This window comes from Stegostoma tigrinum, chromosome 9, assembly GCF_030684315.1.
Source record: "Stegostoma tigrinum isolate sSteTig4 chromosome 9, sSteTig4.hap1, whole genome shotgun sequence".
NCBI lineage: Eukaryota > Metazoa > Chordata > Chondrichthyes > Orectolobiformes > Stegostomatidae > Stegostoma > Stegostoma tigrinum.
Genome location: NC_081362.1, coordinates 94,980,534 through 95,005,761, shown reverse-complemented (window position 1 = coordinate 95,005,761; position 25,228 = coordinate 94,980,534). Strand labels below are relative to the sequence as shown.

The 25,228-nt window shown below is 44.6% G+C and overlaps 1 protein-coding gene across 2 annotated transcripts in view; it reads left to right on the top strand.

The window, feature by feature from the left end:
• The first annotated feature begins 10,175 nt into the window (after positions 1-10,175).
• phactr2 (phosphatase and actin regulator 2) overlaps positions 10,176-25,228 on the top strand; it is a 122,906-nt gene continuing 107,853 nt past the window's right edge. For both annotated transcript variants that reach the window (XM_048536147.2, XM_048536146.2), the window contains exon 1: positions 10,176-10,497. In XM_048536147.2, the coding sequence (XP_048392104.1) occupies positions 10,455-10,497 (43 nt within the window). In that variant the 5' untranslated portion in view covers positions 10,176-10,454. The remainder of the gene's footprint in view (positions 10,498-25,228) is intronic.

The window sequence follows — 25,228 nt, the reverse complement described above, 5'->3', positions numbered from 1 at the left end:
ATAATGTTTGAGAATTAACTTTTACCACTAGGCATTATGTTCAATCTACAGGGTGAAAGTTTTCACTGTCACCTGGTTATATGTGTGTTTTCCAAAATTACTCTGAGTTGAGTTAAGTTAGCAGTTGCTGTTGAAAACATTCGGAAACCCTTCTGAGGAGTTCCCCAGCCCAATCCCACTGTGTCGCCCTTGGCCTGCGCGTCTGTAGGTTAGAGCATTTCAAGTCAGCAGTCAGATTTTCACAATGTGGCGAGTTTTCTGCATTCAGTCAATGAGTTCCTGACCCCTCCACCAAACCTGGAAAGAATTATCGCCCAGCTCTCCCCTAACCCTACAGCAGACTACATTAAATAACAGTGTCCCCTTGTTATTGACTTCTCTGAATGGAAATAAGTCCTTGTGAACCACTTTTTCTGGGTTATTCATGCTTTTATACACCACAGTTACATCTGCTTCAATATTCTCCAATCCAAAACAAAAACAACCCCAGCCAGTCTAATTTCTCCTCTAACTAAGCTTCTCTGTTCACAAACACAATCTCATCAATCTCCTCTGTGTACCTTTCCAGTCCGTTCACTTCTTTCCTATAGACTGCTGACGAGAACTGTACATAATATTCCAGTACTCTCCTTCTGGTCTATCTAGTGCAGTGTTTTAAAACTTCCTCCCCAGTAAATTATTTGTCTTGTCAGTAAAGGCCAATATACCATTTACCTCATTACTTAATAACCATATTATCTCTCTGCTATCAGGGATATGTGGACATTCAGCCTGAGGCCTCGCTGTTCCTCCAGACGTCTCATTCACCATTTTTAAGAAAAACTGTCTGTGAGATGAGGGTGTTACTGGCTGGACCAGTATTTATCACCCATCCCTAGCTACCTCTTGAGAATGTGGTGGTGAGCTGGCTTCTTGAACCACTTCAGTTCACATGGTGTGAGTGACCCACATGCCATTAGGGAGGAAATTCCAGGATTTTGACCCAATAACACTGAAGTAACAGTGATATATTCCCAAGCCAGGATGGTGAGTGGCTCGGAAGGAAACTTGCAGCAGGTGGTGTTCCCATGTATCTGCTGCCCCTGTCCTTCTAGATGGAAGTGGTCATTAGTTTGGAAGGTACTGTCTAAGGATCTTTGGTGAATTTCTGCAGTGCATCTTGTAGATAGTACACACTGCTGCTACTGAGTGTCAGTAGCGGAGGTAGTGGATGTTTGTGGACATGGTGCCAATCAGCGGGCTGCTTTGTCCTGGATGATGTCAAGCTTCCTGAGTGTTGTTGGAGCTGCACTCATCCAGGCAAGTGGGGAGTATTCCATCACACTCCTGACTTGTGGCTTGTAGATGTTGGGTAGGCTTTGGGGAGTCAAGATTGTTTATTATCATATTTGCTCTTATTAGTTGCATTACATCACCTTATTGTGTTATGTCTATTTATTGTGTAATGTTATATTTGTAGTTAGTATGGCAGTCTACCTTTAACGGACATGCTCATGATATGACCCTCACGTGCTGAGTATCTCAGACTCCATCATAACTGGATCCATTTGAAGCATGACATGCTGATGGAAATATACTCCAGTTTGTAACTGAATAGTTCAGTGTTAGCTCAGACACTGATGTATCTGTGGATGTAATATCTGTACATTAGTAGCTGTAATAAACATATTCTAATATTATGATAGCTGCTCACCAGTTTTCTACTTTATGAATGACAACAGAAGCATTGCTGCATTAGGTAAAGATACTTTACATCTTCAGCTTCTTTGGATGCAATTCTATTTGTCATGTTTCTGTTCACCTGACTATTCTACCCAGTTATCTACAGTTTTCTTCCATAATGTCAAATCATATGATAATTTTTTTGTATCAGCTGAAAAATTCTGAATTGTTCCCACTGTATTTAAGTCTGAATAATTGGTATGACCGACGAAAAGCAAGGGGTCAAGTACTGAGCCTCACAAAAACATCATTGGCAAAACCTTGCCATACAAAGCCCATTGGGATCCAACGTTCTAGAACATAGAACATAGAACATTACAGCACAGTACAGGCCCTTCAGCCCTCCATGTTGTGCCGACCTGTCATACCAATCTCAAGCCCATCTAACCTACACTATTCCATGTACGTCCATATGCTTATCCAATGACAACTTAAATGTACCTAAAGTTGGCGAATCTACTACCGTTGCAGGCAAAGCGTTCCATTCCCTTACTACTCTCTGAGTAAAGAAACTACCTCTGACATCTGTCCTATATCTTTCACCCCTCAATTTAAAGCTATGTCCCCTCGTGCTCGCCGTCGCCATCCTAGGAAAAAGGCTCTCCCTATCCATCCTATCTCACCCTCTGATTATTTTATATGTTTCGGATCACAGAACGCAGAACATAGAACATAGAACTCTACAGTACAGTACAGGCCCTTCAGCCCACAATGTTGTGCCGACCTGTTACCCTACTCTAAAACTACCCTGCATACCCTACATTTTACAATCATCCATGTGCCTATCCAAGAGTTGCTTAAAAGTCCCGAATGTATCTCACTCCACTACCACCATGCACTCACCACTCTTTGTGTGAAGAACCTACCTCTGACATCTGCCCTATACCTTCCTCCAATCACCTTAAAATTATGTCCCTTCGTGATAGTTATTTCCGCCCTGGGAAAATGTCTCTGTCTATCCACTCCATCTGTGCCTCTCTTGTGCCATCTTGTACACCTCTATCAAGTCACCTCTCATCCTTCTCCATTCCAATGAGAAAAGCTCTTGCTCTCTCAACCTTTCCTCATAAGCCCTGCCCTCCAATCCAGGCAGCACCATGGTAAATTTCTTCTGCACCCTCTCTAAAGCTTCCACATCTTTCCTAAAATGAAGCAACCAGAACTGAACACAATATTCCAAGTGTGGTCTAACCAGAGTTTTATAGAGCTGCAGCATAACCTCACGGCTCTTAAACTCAATTCTCCTGAAAGCCAACTCACCAAATGCCTGCTTAATTCTGTGAGTTCTGAATTCATTGGCTAGTCTTCCACCTGTAACGTCATTCAAAGCCTTGATAAAATCCATGTCAACAATGTCAAATTCATTCCCTCATCAGCCTTTCCTGTTAGCTCTCAAACACTTAATCGTTCGTTAGGCAAAACTTTGCCTTAAGAAATCTATGTTCGTTCTCCTTGAGTAATCAATGTTGGTCTGAATAATTGGAATCCTTACAGTGAGGAAAGAGGCCATTCAACCCATTGAGTCTGCAGCAATCCTTAGAAGAGTATCCTACCCAGACTCAGACTCTCCCTGTATTCCCATAATGCTATATTTCACATGGCTAACGCACCTATCCTGTACACAATGGGGCAATTTAGCATGGGCAATCCATCTAATCTGCACATCATTGGACAGTGGGGGGAAACCGGAGCACCCAGAGGAAACCCGCACAGACACAGGGAGAATATGTAAACTCCATGCAGACAGTTGCCTGAGGCTGGAATTGAACCTGGTTGCGTGAGGCACCGCTGAGCCACCGTGCTGTCTCGATAGTTGAGGCCATCTCTCAGAATCTTTTTCGATCTTTTTTCCTCGTACCAATGATAGGCTGACTGGTCTGTAATTACAAGCTCCTTCCTTGCCTCTATTTCCATGCAACCATGCGGTCTTCCAGTTTCACCTTTGTCGCCAGAGACTTTCAGAAGGTGATTGGGTGATGATGACACCTCTCTGCAATATCTTTCCATGTTTCTCTCAGCAGCCCGGAGGACATATTTGAAACGAGTTAGTTCACAGCTCAGAATCCAGACCTAATCTGAATTTGAGAGGCTGAAACCATAATTACAGGGAAGGATAAGGATCAGGCTAATGAAACATGTGCAAGTCCTTGAGCACTGGGATTAAGATTTCTTGTCTGGGCAGAATATAGGGGTTTTTTTTCGCTCATGTGCAAGGAAGTATACACTACAGGGTGCTCCATTCTCCAGGATTCCACACTTTGGTGAGTTCAAAACTTAGTCTTTCTTTTAGGCCTTGCAACTCATCCAGATGATCAGTTTGTTCCTCAGTCAACCCCACACTGCTGGCATTTTTTCACTATCCTCTACTTGGTTCAGAAACTAAGAAATACTTTAATGTTAACTATTACCTTATTTATTTGTTTTTCTACTTATTTTGTGAAGTAATGCTTAACTTTTTAACTTCATTTCTCATACGACATTGTACCAAAGTGTTTTTTTGTATGAGGTACTTGGTATATAAGGTGGTGTCATGTGTGGCGACATTATGCAGGGTTTCACTGTACTCCTATCCTTCTGCATTTGAGTACATATGACAGTAATGTCTACATCTAAAACTCTAAATATTCCTGCTTTAATCGTGAGATGTTGTTGCGGTTCAGCTCGTGGATTCTGTTTGATGTAGTGTAAACAGAAATGGGTCACTGCTTCAGGAAGTGGTTGGATAAGAGATAAAAGGGGCTATTCCCACTCATTTCTGATGAGACCCAACCGAAAAAGATGTTACGAAGAGCAATAATCTGTGTTTCCCACGTGAGCTTTGAATTCATCAGTGTCTCCTGCTGCTTTGACACCCCCACTGTCATTTTGCACCCTACTGTTCCTGTTAGCACCCTATCTTAGGTGATAGTTGAGAATTTGGGGTGTTCTGTATGGAACTTGACATAACTTGGGGGACCTGCCCTGGGGTCTATTCATAACACAGCCATCATATTGAAACAAGGAGCCAATGCTTGTTTAAAAAGAAGCCTCTGATATACACCTGGTTAAGGACTCCCCTCTGTCAGCGAACCAGAGAAGATAAGACCCATGATATAAACACACACACACACACACACACACACACACACACACACACACACACACACACACTCCTGCCTGTTTCAGCCTCATTTCCAAAAAAAGTGTTGATGAGTTTTTGGGACTGCTCTGTCACTAAAATTCATACCTTTCAATCAGCTATGACTGAAGTTGCCTTCATCCGAGATTAGAAAGTGCAACCTTCTCTCACCTCATGCCCTGTCAGTGCTCACCATTATCCACTGACCACTCAGCTTGTCCCTGTTAGCTGATGTTGTTCCCTCTCCACACAGACCAAAAGCACACAATAGCAATCCAACAATGCTGCAGGGCCTGGACACCATCTGGCACAAAGCAGCTGTCATGGTTGGCACCACATCCTCAAATATTCACTCTCCCTGCAACCAACAAACAGTGTGCACCATCTCTAGGATACATCAAAGAAATTCACCGAGGCAGCACCTTCCAAACCCACATCTGTACCATTGAGATGGACAAGGGCAGGAGATACATGGGAACACCACCCTAAGTCCCCTCAGAGCCACTTACCATCCTGATTGGAAATGTATCAGCGTATGTTCACTGTCAATGGGTCAAAATTCTGGAATTCCCTTCCTAAGGCCTACCACAAATGATGAAGGCTGAAGCTTTGCCTCCAGCACCTGCCAACTATCCCAAATTAGGAAGTGGAAGTGGAGATGGAGGACATGACTGCTGATGCCAATTATGTGTCATTAGAAATAACGGGCAGGAGTAGGCCATTCAACTCCTGCAACCTGACCCCTAGTTCAACACTATTTGTAGGACAGCTTGTGGTTCTGCGAATGTCTCGGGCAATAGTTGTGAGAACACGAGCAGAAGTTTTCTGTCCTCAAGGTCAACACGGAAAGAGTTTGTAGACATCATGTGATCAGGTATTACATGCCCAACTGTCATGTGATCAACATGTCCAATAATCAAAGCTCCAGCAACAGGAGTTGGTAACCCCTAGAGATTCAACATCGCTGATAGACTTGAGTTTGTGACAGGGGGGTTTAGATCCTTAGACTGGATCCTCAGGAGGGAAACTCCTAACTTTTGTGCATCCTAACACCCTGGACTAGAAATTCTGCTCAGGGGACTTGACCAGGTAGATGTGGAAAGGATGGTTCCTCTTGTGGGAGGATCTAAAACTAGAGGTTGTCCATTGGAAATTGAGATGAGGAAACATTTTTTCTCTCAGAGGGTTGTAAATCTTTGGAATTCCCTTTATCAAAATGCAGAGGATGTAGAATATTTAAATATTTTTATAGGACCATATGAGAAAAGGAACATGAGTAGGCGATTTGGTCCCTCAAGCCTGCTCCACCATGTAATGGGAACATGGCTGATCCTATATTCCTCACACCCACTTTCTTGCCCTTTCCCTGTAATCCTTGATTCCCTGATTATCAAGAATCTCCCTATCTCAACCTTAAATAGACACAACGGCTCTGTCCCCACAGCTATCTGCGGGAAGGAGTTACAAAGACTTACAACCCTCTGAGAGAAACAATTCATCCTTATGTCAGTCTTAAATTTATTTTGAGACTTAAGACCTCTGGTCCTTTGCTCACCCATGAGTGGAAACATCCGCTCAGCATTTACCCTGCCAAGCCTTTGAAGAATCCTACAAGTTTCAATGAGATCACCTCTCATTCTTCTAAACTCCAGTGAATAGAGTCCCAACTTGTTTAGCCTTTACTCATTATACAGTCCCTCCTTACTGGAGATCATCCAAGTGAACCTTCTCTGAACGGCCACCAATAAAATGATTTCCTTCCTTAAATAAGGGAACTAAAACTGCTGACAGTACACCAGATGTGATCTCATCAGCACCTTGTACAGCCACAGTAAGACTTCCTTACTCTTATATTCCAACTCCCTTGAAATAAGGGCCAGCATTGCATGAGCCTTCCTCATTACCTGCTGTACCTGTGTGCTAGCTTTCTGTGTTTCTTGTTCAAGCTTTCCCAAGTCCCTTTGTGTTGCAGTTTTCTGCAGTTTCTCTCCATTTAAATAGACCTTTTGTTCTCTATGAATAACTTTGTGTTTCCCACATTATATTCCATTTGCCAACATTTTGTCCATTTACTTAACCTATCTCTGTAAACTGTTTGTATCCCTCTCACAACCTGCCATTCCAGCTACTTTAGTGTCATCTGCAGATTTGGCTCCAGTGCATTGACTTCCTTTCTCCAAGCTCTGAATATGTTTTAAGGGGGAAGTGGATAGATTCTTGACGACCGAGGGGATGAAAGGTTATCAGGGTATGCAGGAATGTGGAGAATATCAGCCATGATCTTAGTGCACAGCAGAGCAGCTCAAAGGATCAAGTGGCCTACTCTAGCTGGTAGAGATAGCTAGAAATGCTAATGCTGGAGACGGAGACAACAGTGTGGAGCTGGAGGAACATTGCAGGCCAGGAGGCATCAGAGGAGCAGGAAAATTGAAGTTTCCGGTGGGGGGGACCCTTCATCAGATAAAGTATATTTGTATGCTTGCCCAATGGCTAAACAGAGCCAATCCGAGGTGGATTTCAGGAGTTAACAAAGTGTGGAGCTGGGTGAACACAGCAAGCCAAGCAGCATCTTAGGAGCACAAAAGCTGATGGTGAATCTCATAACTCATGCATATAAATTTGCTATTCCCACCCTCTGCCCTAGATCTCTGATATTCAACCTTCTCTGCCATGACCTGTTGCTGGATAATCAATATTTGCATTTGTATCGTGTCTATTGATGGACTAAAATCTATGACTCCATGAATTAATGGAACACGATCATTTCAGTATGTAATTAACTGCAGATAATATTCTAGAGACCCAGTTTCAAATCCCACCATGTCAGATGATGGAATTTGAATTCACTGAAAATAATCTGGAATTCAGAGTCTAATGATGACCATGAATCTATTGTTGATTGTCAGAAAAAGACATCTAGTTCACTAATGTCCTTTAGGGAAGGAAGTCTGCCATCCTTACCTGAGATAACAAAGTGTGGAGCTGGATGAACACAGCAGGCCAAGCAGCATCTTAGGAGCACAAAAGCTGACGTTTCGGGCCTAGATCCTTCAGTTACATTTTCTGATGAAGGGTCTAGGCCCAAAACGTCAGCTTTTGTGCTCCTGAGATGCTGCTTGGCCTGTTGTGTTCATCCAACTCCACACTTTGTTATCTCGGATTCTCCAGCATCTGCAGTTCCTGTTACCTCTGGATTTCAGGTGTTGTCAAGTTTTCAGGGCTGCCTTCTTCAACCAATGCAGTCCGCATGCTACAGATTGATCCACATGCCATGAGGGAGGGAATTTCAGGATTTCAACCCAATGACACTGAAGTAACAGTGATATATTCCCAGGTCACGGTGGTGAGTGGCTTGGAGGGGAACTTGCAGGATGTCATGTTCCCATGTATCTGCTGCCTCTGTCCTTCTAGATGGAAGTGGTCATGGGTTTGGAAGGAGCTGTCTGAGGATCTTTGGTGAATTTCTGCAGTGCATCCTGTAGATGGTACACACTGCTGCTACTGAGTGTCGGTGGTGGAGGGAGTGGCTGTTTGTGGATGTGGTGCCAATCAAGCGGCTGCTTTGTCCTGGATGGTATCAAGCTTCTTGAGTGTTGTTGGGGCTGCACCTGTCCAGGCAAGTGGAGGAGTATTCCATCACACTCCTGATTTGTGCATTGTAAATGTTGAACAGGCTTTGGGGGATCAAGGGGTGACTTAATCACCATAGTATTTCTAGCCTGTGACCTGCTCTTGTAGCCACTGTGTCTCTGTGGTATGTTTCTGGTAACCCCCAGGGATAATGATAGTGGGAGAATTCAGTGATGGGTTATACCAACGAATGTCAAGGGGCAGTGGTTACATTGCCTCAATAGATTGTACCATTAGGCCATTGACATCAAGGTGGACGGGGAAAAGTTGGAAATGTTGTGTTGAGATAGAGGATCGCTCATGATCATATTGAGCAGTGGAGCCGGCTCAAATGGCCTACTTCTGCTGCAGGTTTCTGTGTTGCTGTGTTTGTAACCCTCCTTGAAGTGTAGCTTTGGTCTGGTCACTTGTCCCCAGGGACATCTCCATATAGAAAGACCTTGAATTTGTGATTGCCCTCTCCCCTCCCCCAACATGTCTGAACCAATGAAATCACCCTTGATTTGATGAGGGCCAGTCCCCGAATGATATGGACTGGCCCCATTTGTCTTGCACACTCCAATGTGGAATCACCATGTGACCGACACATTCATCTTTTGGTATCACTGCGTGTTTTAACTCACTCAGAGATAGTAGGAAGTGCCGATGCTGGAGTCTGAGATAGCAAGGTGTAGTGTTTGGAGGAACGCTGCAGGCCAGGCAGCATCAGAGGAGCAGAAAAGCTGACGTCAGCTTTCCTGCCCCTCTGATGCTGCCTGTCCTGCTGTGTTCCTCCAGCTCCACACCTTGTTATCACTGTGTTTGATTTTTAAGCATCCACTCCCTCCGCCACAGACGCTCAGTAGCAGCAATGTATACTATTGAGAAGGTTACTGTAGAAATTCACCAGAAATCCTCAGACAGCAACTTCCAAAGCCATGACCACTTCCATCGAGAAGGACAAGGGCAACAGATACATGGGAACACCATCCCATGCAAGTTTCCCTCTGAGTCACTCACCATCCTGACTCAGAAATATATTGCTGTTCCTCCACTGTCATTGGGCCAAAATCCTGGAATTCCCTCCCTCTGGGTACTGTGGGTCTACCTACAGCAAGTGGACTCTAGCGGTTCAAGAAGGCAGCTCACCACCACTTTCTCAAGGGACAACTAGGGATGGGGCAATAAATGTTGGCCCAGACAGCGACACCATGAGTTAATAAAAAACGGCACTGAAACAGCAGAACTTGCAGCATGATTTATTCTTAAGAAATGAAAAGTGAAAATCAGGATGCAACAAAATTTTATTTAGAATAATCAGAAGGGAAATGGAAATTTTAAATAAATGGAATCTCTTTTTTTCCTTTTAAGCTCGACGCTGCAGCTTCTCTGGCTGTGTCCAGTCACCCTGAACCTCACACTCTCCTGGTCTTATTGAGCCGAATGGAAATGTGCTGCTTCCAGATTTTAAATAATTCACGTTTCTTTTTATTTATCTTGAACTTGCAAGGTTGCAGATTTTTTTTACAAAAGTAGGAACTTTTGATTCGACGACACCCATCTGCACAGCCACTTTCCAAGTTTAATTTCCCCTATCCCTGGTGCACACATCTGCAAAAAGAGGGAATTTATCTCTCAGCCATCGTGCACCAAGTTGGGACTCCCTCCCTATGCCCTCTGACCTCTCTCCGTTAATCTGCATAGAGGAATGACAAGCATTTTAGCTGAGCAGAAACAGACGGGGTGTAGAGGTTGGAGCAGAAAAAGGGTTGGGTTTGTGTACTAGGGAGAGAGAGAGACTGGAGTTGTGTAAGTTCTCATTAACCTCAGTGTGAGAGCGAGGGGGAGTTAGAAAGCCTTTCTTTCGGGAGAAAGTGAAAATGAAGCTGGGCAGTGTTGGTGGTTGGAGGAGCTGTGTTTTTCTGATGTGTCTGGGGCAGTTCTGACGACCTGCCGACTTCATGCGGGCGAGAATAGCAAGGAGTCCTGTTGGAGCAGGAAGACTATGGGGCAGACTTCAGTGTCGAGCTTCCCCGAGGCTGCGAGCGGTGAGTACAACTGCAGCCTGTCTATCTATCTGTGTTTGCGTGTAGAGCTTTGTCTGAGTTCCACCGAGATTGTGGGCCAGTTCGCTTCAAATCAATGGAGCTATTGATCCTTTGTGTTTTTAAACAGGGCGGGCGGGAATCTAAGAGAAACAGAGTTTCTCAGTAAAAAAAATCAGGTAACTCGGTGATTTTTGTTTTAATCTCGTTAACCAAATAACAAAATATACTCCAAAGTGGTTTGAAGTTACTTTGCATATTGTACAATGGAACATCCTGTTCTGTTTTGCTGTCGACATCTAACTTTGCAGCTTCTAGTACTCCTAGCAGAATGACAATTAACCCTTTACATACTGAATTTTACCAGAAGCCAGTGCTTTACGCTAGAGACCCGTTGCTGGGGGATAAAGACCAGCCAGACTTTTCAGTTTACTTCCAAGCTGTTGGGATGGTGTGGAGATGCCGGTGTTGGATTGTGGTGCATAAGGTCAGAAGTCACACAATGGCAGGCTCTAGTCCAACAGGTTTATTTGAAAACGGAGATAGCAAGAACTTGAAACGTTGACTTTCCTGTGATGCACCTTGACCTGCTGTGTTCCGCCAGCTCCACACGCTGATTACCTTCTTTGAAAGCACAAGCTTTTGGAACGTTGCTCCCGGCATAGGAGCTGCGTTTTGAAGGCTTGTGGTTTCAAATAAATATGTTCAACTATAATCTGGTTTTGTAGTGATTTCTGAACCTGTTGGGAGTTTTGCTCCCTTTTCCTTAAACTTCTGGAAGTTCGCTAGGGGATGAGGCCAGGTGAAGTTAGGTGAGGAGTGAAGACAGTCCTTCGTGATTCACTATTGCTTCATCTGGGACAGAGGGTGAAGGCAACCAAGCTGTGCTGCTGCCAATAGATTAGGCTGAGAGTGAGGGAAAGGTGGCTCTGGGAGGCACCTTTGTCTCCTGCAGACCGAGGATAGTGGGTTTCAGGAGTGGGCAGCCTCACTGACAGCATAAAGGGAAGCTGATCAGTCCCCTCCCGCTACGTTTCCACTCATCGCTCGGGTTAAACTTCATCTCCCTGTGTTGGTTTTGTATCTGAACCAAACAAAATAAGCTGAGCGACAGTGGGTTGTTGCCTAGCTGGACTGAGCAGGTTGCCTTATCCGAAGAGATTAGACTGACTGAGTTTGTTTTCAAAAAGGAGGCAGATCGACTTATAAGGCAAAAGTGATGTGGGAGAAAGTGGGAACAGGGGATTGAGTTGGATGATTGGAGCCATGGTCATACTGAATGGTGGAGCAGACTTGATGGGCTGAATGGCCTTTTCCTGCTCCTGTGTTGTCACTGGAGCTCAGAAGAGCGAGGGAGATTTGTTTGACATCTGTAAGATGCTGGATTGACCACCCGCCATGGTGCATGTGGGCAGATAGCTCCTTCCTGTAGCTGAGTGGACCAGGGACATTGTCTGAAATTAGAGGGTTTGCCTTTCAGGACACAGATGAGACTTTATTTTCCCTCTCTTTGGAACACTCTGTCCCTGGAAGTGGGATCATGCAATATCATTAAGATGGAGGTGGATAAATTGTCAGGCCGGTAATCCAAGGTTCAAGGTTTTTGAGAAGATTTGTAGCTCAGGTGGTTGATGTGGTTGTTCACTGAGCTGGTAAGTTTGTTTGCAGATGTTTGTCACTGTGGTCATCAGTGCACCTCCAAAGGTTCTGTCCTCTTGCTATTTATGTGTCTCATTCGCTGGGGTGGGTGGCATCACTTCCAAATTTGTTTCTTAGTGGTTGGTATATGGGTACACGTTTGTTAATGGAGTTCCATGCAAAGACTTCCAAAAATATCACATAGGGCAAACCAGAAGGAAACTAATCATCAGGATTCATGAACACCAACTAGCTACCATGAGACATGACCAACTATTACATTTCAGTACACACGGACAACTAGGGATAGCAATTCGACTGGGACAACGTAACCATCCTTGGACAAGACAAGCAAAGACATGCACAAGAATTCCCGGAGGTCTAGCACTCAAACAGGAACTCTGTTAACAAACATGTAGAGCTGGACCCCATGGACCAACCACTAAGAAACAAATCTGGAAGTGATGCCACCCGCCCCAGCTACTGAGACATGTAAGTGACAAATGGAACAGAACACTGCTTCACCAGAGGCACACTGACAATGCCACCCAGCAGAGTGACGAAACATCTGTGAGCAAACGTACCAGCTCAGTTAGCAAATCAACAACCAAATCCAAGTTAATGAGGATAGATGGGAATGTAAAATTCAGAACACAAACAGATCAACCACAACCTCATTTGAATTGAGAAGCTGAAAGGGCTGATTGGCCTAATTTTGCTCTTAATTCTCATGTTTGATAGCATCCTCTGCCAAATGGGATGTTTTAACTGATAGAGAAAAGAGGATTAAAATGTTCAGGAAGGTACTGTAGTAGCCCTGCTGAAGGAGCAGGGTGGGATGGTTAGAAAGAAAGCTGCGCAGGAAGGTGAAAAGATTTCAAATGGAAAAGGCTATGTTCCTGGTCTAATTTGGTTCATGAGAAAGCCTATGTAATGAGGAGGAAGTGGTGATGTGGTGAGGGTACATTTTATTTGCTTTTAAGTCGATGGTTACTTCCTGGATGTTCAAAGTGAAGCTGGTTTGAGGAGAGTTTGTTTGCAAAAACCAATTGCAGATGCTTTTGGACGGAGGGATGTTTGTTGTAACGGCTGTACGAAATGAGCTGGAGTTGGGAAGGGGTGGCTTACTTCATAGAGTTGGTCGAGGAAAGGGAATTTCTGAGAGGATGGATGCCGTTTATTTAAAGGGCGTTTCTGGAATAGTTGGCTTCCTGAGCATTTTAACTGATGGTTGGGGAGGTTCTTGTCAGCGTGTGATGTTGGCACTGAAAACTAGGAGAACGCAGTTTGATTTCCCTGTGATGATGTTTGGTTAGATTCAGATGCCACTCCATTTGTTGCTCTTAGACTGTCGACCAAAGAAAGCAAAGACAACCAGGGTTGAGCGAAAATTCCTTTTTGTAATTAAGGAATATGTAAAATGTAAATTATTATATTTCCACATTAATGGCGCTTACTCCCTCCTCACCTGTCTGCCAACTTGTAATGTTTTCTTCTCCATGTTGGATCATCATTTGTAGTCAACCGTGAAACCTGGGAAATCTCCCAGTGGAAGGAGGCCATTTGTCCCATCCAACTAGCTTCTTCTAGCACCTTAATGGATCTGTCAGTTCTGATCCTGTCACTCTCGCTCTCGCTCTCCAGGACTACTCACCAGCCTAACCAAATTTGTGACTGCCTCAGGAGGGGAGCTGAAGCTGCAGTGCAGGGACGTGAGGTGCGCCATTGAGAGCCAGAGACTCACTGGGCAGCACTCGCTCACCTCACGGTCACAAATATGTGGCCTAGAATTATGCTCTATAGACCCACACACAAACGTCAGGCTGAAACTCCAGTGAGTGCTCAGGAGAGCAGCAGGAAATTTCTCCTAGTCAATATTAATCCTTTTCACCACATCACTTACAAACAAAACAGATGATGTGATCACTATTGCATTACTCTTTGAGAGCTTACTGTGTGCAGATGGGCTTTAGTGTTTCCTGCATTATTACAAGGGCGACATTAAACAAATATTTATGAGCTGTAAAAGATGGGCTGAAGGGCTTGTTCTGTGACTCTGCAGTCTTTGGGACATCCTGAGATTGTGAAAGGTGCTATATAAATGCTTCTATTCTTAAGTTATCATGTGTGAAGCACAATGAAGATGGTATGTCTCATTCCTCATTCAGTATTTTACTTTGTAAAGTGCTTACCTCCTAACCAATTGTGGGATCAGGTTTGACCTCAATAACTCACTAATTATGACAAATTTTTCCATTTCATAATATTTTTAAAAGCAAACATTTGTGGCTTTGACAGTGAGCCTGGCAGCTTAATGAGCTGTCAAACGCCAAGGGGATACTTGCAACGTAAACTTGGATATGCTGGAAGCCACAACTGACCAAAAGCTAACTTGCTCAACTAACATTATTCTTCAGGACCTTGGACTCCTTGTGATCTTCAATTAGCTGGAATTCACTTCCCGATCCCCACCCCTCTTATCATGAGTCCCAGCAGTTCAAATACAGACCCATTTCGCCCATCGAGTCTGCACTGATCCCCTTGGAAGAGTATTCTTCCCTGTTGCCATAGCCCCACATTTCTCATGGCTAACCCACCAAGCCTACACGTTTTTGGACTGTGGGAGGAAACCGGAGCACCCGGAGGAAACCCGCACAGACACGGGGAGAATGTACAAACTCTACACAGACAGTCGCCTGAGGCTGGAATTGAACGCAAGCCCATGGTGCTGTGAGGCTGCCGTGCTAACCACTGAGCCACTGTGCTGCCCCTGCTCACTTCACTCTTTCCCATCCTCTGTCTCTTTGTAAACTCTGAGTTTCCCTAAAATCCTTGTATGCTTTTACCTACTGGGTGTGAGTCTTAGTCCTATACTGAATCCCTGACTCACCCTTCGTCTTTTGGAATGAATATCATCATCCTTGTCTTGAAATTCCTCTGTGTTTACACTAAGTCACAGCAGGAGTAGGCCATTCAGCCCAATGAGCCTGTGCCTCTATTCAGTAAGGTCGTGATTGATCTGATTGTGGCCTTAACAATAGTTTACAACAGTCCCTAGAATCCTCACTCACTTGTCGATCAAAAATCCACCCAACCCAGCCTTGAGTAAATTCAGTCACCAGATCTTCCCCCACTTTCTGGAGTGGGGTTTGGGGAGCACGTGTTCCATGGACTAGTGACTCTCAGAAGAGGTACAATTCCTCCTCGTCTTATTAATTGGGAAACCCTTTATATTTAAACTAGTTTCCTTAATTCTAGATTGCCCCACATAAAGAAATAGTCTGTCAACATCTATCCTTTTAAGTTCCCTCCGAATTATTTATGTCTTGATAAGATAGTCTGTCATTCTTTTCAAATCCAATGGGTATTGGCCTGGCCTGTCTAACTTTTAAAGGGTAACTAATTTGGAATGAATAAGCCATTAGTCCAAATGAACACTGGTTCCATGTTTGCTGTTTGAAGCAGTGAACCCTCAGGAATAGTGCTGATTAGCCCAGTGCAACATTTGGATTAGTTATCATTTATTAAACATGCTGAGAGTTACACTTGTAAACTTTTAAGATTTGGGATCATCTGAGTGATATAATAGCGCGGTCTAGAGGCTGCGTGCATTAAAACACAGAACGCTATGTTGTGTAGGCGCATGCATTTCACATGGGCATTGCTTCTTTCCTTGGAACCAGAAGAGTCACAGAGACTATCGCCGATCCTTTCCCATGGCAACAGCCCTAACTAATTGGAGTCAATGAGCCTGCACTGAAAATGAAGGTTGATGGTTAACTGCAGCTCCGTGTCAATGAACATCCAACTTAGCTGCACCTTATGTTTTATGATATAGCTTCCATTCTCTCTTTAGGCCTGTTTCTACATGTACTAGGTACAAAATCTCCAACTTCTTGTCCTGTTTTGAGCAATGATCGGTACACTATAGTATGGAACATGTAGAAACTCACTGATACTCACTAAAAGTGAACTTCAAATGCATTGCTGTCAGTGGCAGCATACATCCTCCTGTGTGCTGTTCAAGTTACGAGAACAAACTGCTGGAGAAACTCAGTAGGATGGGCAGTATCTGGGAGAGAAAGCAGAACTTGGGTCCAGTCACCCTTCATCAGAATTGTTCTTCTTTCTTCTGAAGGAGGGTCACTGGACCTGAAACGTTTACTCTGCTTTCTCTCCATGCATGCTGCCAGACCTGTTGTGTTTCCCTAGCAATTGCTGTCTCTGTTTCTGATTTCCAGCATCCACAGTTCTTTGGCTTCTCTCTCAAAGTGGCTTTGCCAGAGTCAAAGAAGGTACAAAGAAATTTTTTGTCAGTCATTGTGAAAAATCCATGTGTCCCAGGTCCAAATATTTGATGGTACTGTCTTGTTCTGGTGTAGGGTACATTAGAGAGTGTGTTTACCTGGCTACATGAAGAAATACCCAAATTACCCATTAATGAGGCAATCCGTGTCCATAGAGTGAGACAATTCAATAATATATCCATGGTGATCTCTTCGCTGTTTGTTACGTGGCTGTTTCTCCCCACCGCCAACAGAAAAGATTAAATTTTTCCCAGGAAAAGAGAAGGCTCAGCAGTGACCAGGTAGAAGTCTGTCAAATTATAAAGGGCTTTGATCAGGGAAACGTAAAGGAGATGGTTTCACTGCTGGGAGAAGGCTAGCACCGGCAATGACTGTAAGTTTGTGTTGTATGTTTCAGTTTGCGCAGAGAGAATCTGAGTTGTGTGGCAACATGCACTGGTATTTGAGATAACAAGGTGTAGTGCTGGGTGAACACAGCAGGCCAAGCAGCATCAGAGGAGCAGGAAAGCTGACGTTTTGGGCCGAGACCCTTCTTCAGCACTTTATTTACCTTTTACAGTCAGGAAGTATGGCTAGTGATGGTGGAGACTCCAACATTCTTCTGGACTGGCCACGAATCTCTCCCACTCTTAGCTCCAGCCGTTAGCCTGAGTTTTAAGCTTTGCCAGCTGATACTCCAACTGCTTGGCCATTCTCCTGGACCACCCAGATCGGGGTGGGGACTCAAACCCCAGAGCTTCTGGCTCAGAGGCAAGGAAGCTATGCACAGAACCACCGGGCCTCTTCCAAGTATCAGTCAGTTGTTGATTAACCAATAGCAAGGTCCAGAGAAACTTATTGAGCCACAATCTGGTGAGAATGTGGAACTCCCTACTGCATGAAGTAACAGAGTTGAAAGGTGTACCTGTATTTGCAGGGAGGCTGATCAGGGTGTTAGGAATTGGAGACTATCCTGATGGTGTGAAATGAAGTAACTAGTGGTGATGAGCTCTAAATTCAGAACATTACCTTTCATTTGGTGCCTTTACCTGTCTGAATGTGACCCTGTCTGTCCCTAGCCCTGGTGGGTACTCGGCTGAATCTTTCTACAATATACAGAGCCTATGGTACATGAGTAGCAGCACTCTGATTTCCAGGAACTGGAAGTACATAGTGAAACACTGTTTGTTCCTTTGTATGTTTCCTTTGTTCATGTGTGTAAGTGCATGTGCATTGGTTGTATGTGCACAATTACACATGTGTATGTACATATATGTGCATGCCTGCATGTATGTCTGTGCTCATGTGAGAATATACATGCCTTTGTGAAACCATGTGTACATGAGTGTGTATGTTTACTGAGTTGCACACGATCGATGCATGGTTGTCCGTAGCTTAACTGTTGAAATCACTGAGTGCTTTACTTTTTAAGGTTTCCTGACCTTTTGTAGAGCTGTTTAAACTGAGGGGCACCTTTGGCTCTCCTCAGGACAACTCAGTTGAGAGCGAAAGAGGCTGGCTTGGCTAAAGCAGCTGGACCTGAGTTTTTTTTTCTCCATCAGAGTCATGCGTGTCGGCAGATCGGAAAGTGACAGGATTTCCTGTGTCACCAGAATGAACACTTTGAATGCTTGTGACAGCAAAGTCACTGGAGTGACCTCATAATGTGAAATAGCTGCAAATCGTTGTGTGTCCAGGGCTGGGGGAATCTGCCTTTCCTTCCCTTTTTCTGTGCATGAGTAATGAAAGACCGATCGCAACTCTGGACAGAAATGTGTGCCAAACTAAAGAAAAACTTGCTAAACCAATTGCTGAAACCTCGTTTGCAAATCTGAGCTTAAAAAATATAACCACGTACATTTGTAATGTTTGGCATTAACTTTATAAAGCATCCCTAGATGCTTTGCAGGTCTGTTATCTGACAAAATATTGACAGAAGAGCAACAGGTGATTCTTCAGGAACAAAAACAAAGTTGCTGGAAAAGCTCAGCAGGTCTGGCAGCATCTGTGAAGGAAAAAACAGAGGTAACGTTTCGGGTCCAGTGAACCTTCCTCAGAAGTGATGGTGGCTGGGAAAATGTCAGTTTATATGCAGAAAATAGGGAGGTGGGAGGGGTAGGGAGTAAACGATAGGATAGAGCCCAGAGAGAGAGAGAGAGAGCGCCAGTTGGACAGACAAAGGAGTTGCTAACGATCAGGCTGGGAGGGTGAATAGTTATTAATGGGGACTGTTAGTGACTAACAACACGGGGTGTGTAGTGGCAGGCTATGATTCTTCTGGATGGGGCTATTCCTGATGATATCATTACTCAGAGCTCAGCGAGTGAGTCAGGAATTCAACCACACACCACTCGTAGAATCCCTACATTATGGAAGCAGGCCATTCAGCCCATCAAAGCCACATCGACTCTGTAAAGAGCATCCCATGCAGACCTACCCCACTACCCTATTCCTGTAACCCTGTTTATTCCATGGCCGATCCACCTCGCCTGCACATGCTCACACTACAGGCGATTTAACACTGCCCAACCATCTAACCAGCACATCTTTGGACCGTGGGAGAAGACTAGAGCACCCAGCGGCAACACGCACAGACACGGGGAGAATGTGCAAACTGCAGTCAGACGGGTAGTCACCTGAGGGTGGAATCGAACCTGGGTCTCTGGCGCTGTGAGGCTGCAGTGCTAACCACGGAGCCACCGTGCCGCCCCACTCCAGCTGTAACAGTGCAGTGATGATTGGAATCATCACCACATGATGATGAATCATAAGTTATAGGAGCAGAAGTAGGCCATTTGGTCCATCAGATCATGGGCTGAGATCATGGAATACACAATAATTCTCAACATAGCTTTCCTGCCTTATTCCCAGAACCTTTGATCCCCTTAGTGAGCAGTAATCTGTCCACCTTGGCTTGGAGCCAGCTTTACAAGGACAGTGGTGTGGTTTTGGGAAGAAATTCTCGAGAGCACAGAGCCCCAGCAGCTGCGTTGACAGCTGTCAGTGGTGTGACAGAGGAGGAGAGAGGAAGATGTACAAAATAGGACAGGGCTGTCGGAGAGTTGTAGGGGTTGGTGGAGACGGGGAGGGGGTAAGACCAGGCACACGACAAGAATATTTGACCGAAGGAATAAGCTGCCAGATAAAACGGGAGAACCAGAAACCCTGGAGTCCATTTGCGAGCAAGCTAATGCTGTAAAGTTACAGTGGGATTATAATGTCAGCTGGCTATGGGCAATGACAATCTACATTTTCACTACAGACACACACACAGAGGCACATACCCAGAGGATTTTATCAGGGATAGTCACGTAGTATGAAGTGTGTAGAACTGAGGTCAGAGGTCAAGGGAACCCATAAAGTTCTGGCATTATGGGAGGCTGCCATTCAGCCTATTGAGTCCATGCCAGCTCTGTTTTTTTAAAGAGCAATCGAGTCAGTGCCAATACCCTGCTGTTTCCCTGTAGACCCAAAAGTTAATTCCTTCAAGATTCCCTCAATTTCCTCATGAACCCATTGACTGCCACAACGCGTGCAGGCAGAGTGTTTCATGTCATCACGATTCACTTCATGAACAAGGTTCTCCCTTACTTTCTCGCCCTCAGCACCCCCACTGGCTCTCTTCCCAGGAGACTGAAGATGAGGCGATGGGTTCTGGAAGGCGTAACGAAGGAGGATAAAGAGCAAGTTCCGGGGCCTTGGGTTGAGGCGAATGAAAATGTTATCATCCTCAATGAGACCAGGGGATGGGAAAATTGTGCGAGCTACGGCTCACTGTTGGGTGTCAGAATGCAACTTTCCATTTGGAAAGAAGACTTCCCAATTTCAGTGCATCATGAGACCTCAAGATGCCCCAAAGTGTTTTACACATGATAAAGCACTTCGGTAATGGTGGAAAGGAGGCAGCCAACCTTTGCACAGCAAGATCCCACAAGGCATTGAAAGAAATATTTGTGCTTATACTGTTCTTTGTATGACCGCCACAACTTTCATGTGACTTTAGAGTCAATGAAGGATATTTTGAAATATGGTCATTTGTTTTAAAATCTTAAAAATGATACTTAATTTATCCACAGCAAGCTTTCATAGACAGTGATGTGATAATGGCCAGATTGTGTGGTGATCAAGAGCTATATATTTGTGAGGACACCAGGCAGACCTCTACCTGTTGCTTGAGATAGGGGCCGTGAGATCTCCTACAATTTCCCCCTCCACTCGACCCCCATGAGAAAGCAATGCAGCCTCAGCTCAAAGTCTCCTCTGAAAGACAGCGCAGCTGCCCCTCTATACCGCTCTGGTGTATCAGCCTGTGTGCCCAAGCTCTGGAGAGAAACTAGAAGTTGGATCCTTGTGGCTGTGAGATGAGCAAGTGGTAACGTCAGTTGAAGGATTTAGTATTGTCCGGTGCCCCCCTTTTGGAATAGTTAGTTTGCATTAATGAGAATAGGTCAAATGGTGCCTTGGTTTATAAGATCGAGAGAGAGGTGGCCCCTGTGACAGTGCAGTACTCCCTTGGCACTGCATTAGGGGTGTCACCCTGGATAATGTGTCTGGCATAGTCTGAGTTTGTGCAAGGTCAGTAGGTGCAGTTGGCTTCTGTTTTTCTCAGACAGTGCTTTTCCCAGAAGCAGTATTCACAGGGTCCTCGAAGACGTTCAGTGCATCTACCATTTAAACAGATCGAGGGTTATGCTGGTAACACAGGCTGTGATGATTTCTGTCCTGCCATGACCTTCATACCTTATCTCACTAATGAGAGAAAATTGTAGCTGGCGCCCTCCCGAGCAAATTTTTTTTAAAGAATCATTCAGTTGTTTTTATTTTTAAAAAAGATTAACGCTGATGGATGTGCTGGTAGCTACTGAGTCAAGTTCCCATGGAATTTTTTTTTTCCCATGACATGTTTTCCATTTCATAGTAGGTACAGAGATCTCAACAACACATTAGTTTCCTGGAATAAATGACTGCAGTGAATCAGTGAGAGGGATGGGGTGGGTGTCTCCATTCCCAAAGCTTTTGTCACACCCTCGAGCCACATTGCAGCCAGTGATACTTGGAATACTGCGTCCAGTTCTGGGCGCCCTATTATAGGAAAGATGTGGATGCTTTGGAGAGGGTTCAGAGGAGGTTTACCAGGATGCTGCCTGGACTGGAGGGCTTATCTTATGAAGAGAGGTTGACTGAGCTCGGTCTCTTTTCATTGGAGAAAAGGAGGAGGAGAGGGGACCTAATTGAGGTATACAAGATAATGAGAGGCACAGATAGAGTTGATAGCCAGAGACTATTTCCCAGGGCAGAAATGGCTAGCACGAGGGGTCATAGTTTTAAGCTGGTCGGTGGAAAGTATAGAGGGGATGTCAGAGGCAGGTTCTTTACGCAGAGAGTTGTGAGAGCATGGAATGCGTTGCCAGCAGCAGTTGTGGAAGCAAGGTCATTGGGGTCATTTAAGAGACTGCTGGACATGTATATGGTCACAGAAATTTGAGGGTGCATACATGAGGATCAATGGTCGGCACAACATTGTGGGCTGAAGGGCCTGTTCTGTGCTGTACTGTTCTATGTTCTATGTTCTATGATAACTTTTGGAAGTGCATTCGCTGCCATCGTTTCAGCAAATATGACAACCCCTTTCTGTACAGCAAAATCCCACATCTAGCCGTGAGGTAAATGACCAGAGAATGATTTTTCAAAAAAGCTTCCAAGCAAGTTGAGGGTGATGAGTAGTTGAGATCTGGGGAGCAGATCAGCCATGATATTCTTGAATGGTAGGGGTAGGTTTGAGGGGCTGAATGGCCTATTCTTCATCCTGTTTCTCAGGTTCTTCTGATCTAGCCAACATAATGACATTGCTTAAGGGATAAATACTGGCCAGGAAGCTGGGAAGAAGCTCTGCTGCTTCACTTTTTTTGAGATGGACTCAGTTGGTGGGGGGCAACGCTTCCTCTAATCTGCTCAAGTTTCGTGCACCCCAACTGACTTCCAGTTCCAGGAGCCGATGTCATGCACGGCAATAGCAGGAAAAATCCTAGGGAACGTAGGTCGTGGGATCTGTGGCACCCAATTGAGAGGCCAAATGGGGCCTCAGATTTGGACCGAGAGAGTAAGGGTCACTTACTCTTTCGCTGAAGTGTAGCATCCATGATGTCAGATATCATGTAGCTGGAAGTTGAGAGAGAATCCTGCAACAGCCCTCCTTGCAAGTAGCCAGTAAATGCTGATATTAGAACAGCTGCCTTCTAACAATGTCATGTAGATCTCAGCTAACAGGCAGCATCACTGACGAGGCAGAACTTCCTACAAGGAACAGCAGCATAAACTGTGAGTGTAACTCTGTGGAGTGGGACAAGGAACATGAGCTTGTGACTTACTGACCACCTTAGCCACTTAAGCAGAAGCTGAGCGGAGAATAAGATTTTATTGTCCTGCGTACTCGAGCAGAGGGATACAGAAATACAGTGAAAAGTGTACAAAATCACCATTCCTGCTGCCGCCTTAGGTACAGGATACCGAGGTAGAAAATGTTGCATTTAAAAAGTAGAAAAATAAAGAAATACGTTAAAAGTTCCTCATCGTAGTTTTCTCAGTATAATCTAGCATCTAAGAAATCAAGTTAAAAGTTCCAAATTACAGTCCTTTAGCCATAGGCCTGCAGTCGCTCCATGCTCGGCTTTCCCCACATGGGCTGAATCTCCTTCACCGTACACCCCCCGACCCCACCCTGACCTCCGGCATTGGCATTAATCCTCCTGCATCTGCTGACTTGTCGCCAACAACTGCCATCCTCTTATGTTCTGACCTTTCTGAACTGAAGGGAGGACATGTTGCAGCATTTTGCTTTTAAACTGCCAAAAGTTTGCAGCCAGAATTAAATCCTTGAAGGTGTGGTATGAATGGTTAGCTCAGAATCCAGCTCAATCACATCCAAGTGTGGAAGAGATTTTTCCACTAGTTCAGTGAGATGTGGAGGTGCCGCTGTTAGACTGGGGTGGATGAGGTCAGAAGTCAGACAACGCCAGATAATAGTAGGCCCGAAACGTCAGCTTTTGTGCTCCTGAGATGCTGCTTGGCCTGCTGTGTTCATCAAGCTTCACACTTTATTAACCAGGTGATAGTCCGACAAGTTTATTTGAAATCACAAGCTTTCAGAATGTAGCCCCTTCGCCAGGTGAAGTGAGAGAGAAGCACATTTATTGGCAAAGAGATCAAAAGAGCATACAAATGGTGTGAGTGGAGTGTTGACAGGCCAAATAATAGGTCTCTGCAGGTGATCAAGAGTGTCAGGTGGTGTGAGTAAAGCGTCAGCAGCTGGATAGAAAGTGAAGGGATGACCTATCATCTGATTTAATGAGGCAGAGAGATTTTGTTTTGTAATTTTGTAATAATAATGTGGAATATGATTGATATGAGTCATATGTTGACGATCTAACCAAAGTAACAAGTGATCCAAAGCTGTCCAAACTAAATAAGGTAGAGAGATCTTAGCAATTTATCATGGCGTTTCTGTCATTACAGGACAGTGTAGTGGGTTCACGTGTAGCGCAACATGATCCCAAATTCATGACTGAAGTATTCAAACTGGATGTCGAAAAATTCCGACTGAAATGTGTGTGTTTGTGTGTGTTATCCATGTCTAATTGTAATATTTCTAATTTATGCTAAAATACTGCACACGGCCAGTAGTGGGAATCTGAAACAAAAACAGTAGTTGGTGGAAATACTCAGCAGATCTGGCAGTATCTGTGTAGAGGCAGAGTTGAAATTTCATAGTGGGAAAGGTCGTTTTTAAAATGAGATGATCATTCAATGATCTCACGGCTTATCTGACTTTTTTTAAAAATTCATTCATGGGATGAGGGTATCACTGGTTAGGTCAGTTCTGAGGAGGGGTCACCGGACCTGACACGTTAATTCTGTTTGTTTTCTCCATGGATGCTGCCAGACTTGCTGAGCTTTTGCAGCAAATTTTGTTTTTGTTCCTGCATTTATTGCCTCTCCTTAATCACCCTGAGGAACATTAAGTGTCAATGACATTGTTGTGGGTCTGGAGTCACATGTAGGCCAGTCCAGGTAAGGATGGCAGTTTCCTTCCCTAAATGCCATTAGTGTCATAAGTCATACAGGAGGGAAACAGAGCCTTCGGCTGAAGTTGACCGTAACAACAAGGTTTCCTAAACTGAACTAGTCCCATTTGTCTGCGTTTGGCCCGTATCCCTCTAACCATTTCCTATCCACGTACCTGTGCAAATGTCTTTTAAATATAGTAATTGTACCCGCCTCTACCACTTTGTCTGGCAGCTCACTTCATACATGCACCATCCTCTGCATGTAAAAGATGCCCCTTAGATCCCTTTTCAAATTTTCCTCTCTCACCTTAAACCTATGTCTTCTAGTTTTGAACTCCCTCCCTCCTCCTGGGAAAAAGACCTTGACTGTTCACCCTATCCATGCTGTCTATGAATTTAGAAACCACACTAAGGTCACCCCTCAGCCTCCTGCTCTTCCGAGCTTAGCCAGCCTGTCCTTATAACTCAACCTTCTGGTCTCGGTGACATCTGTCTAAATTTTTCTTGCATCTTTCCAGTTTAATAACATCCTTCTTATCGGAGGGTACCCAGAATTTTGTGCAGTACTCCAAATCATAATGAACTGGATGGGTCTTCCCAGATTTTTTAAAATTGAATTTAAATTCCACTATCCACCATGGCAGGATTCAACCCTGGGTCTCTCGTTTGCCAGTCCAGTGATAACGCCACTGGGCCATTGCTAGAGAAGTAAAGAACTCTTTCCTCCCACCCCTCGCCCCCAATTTG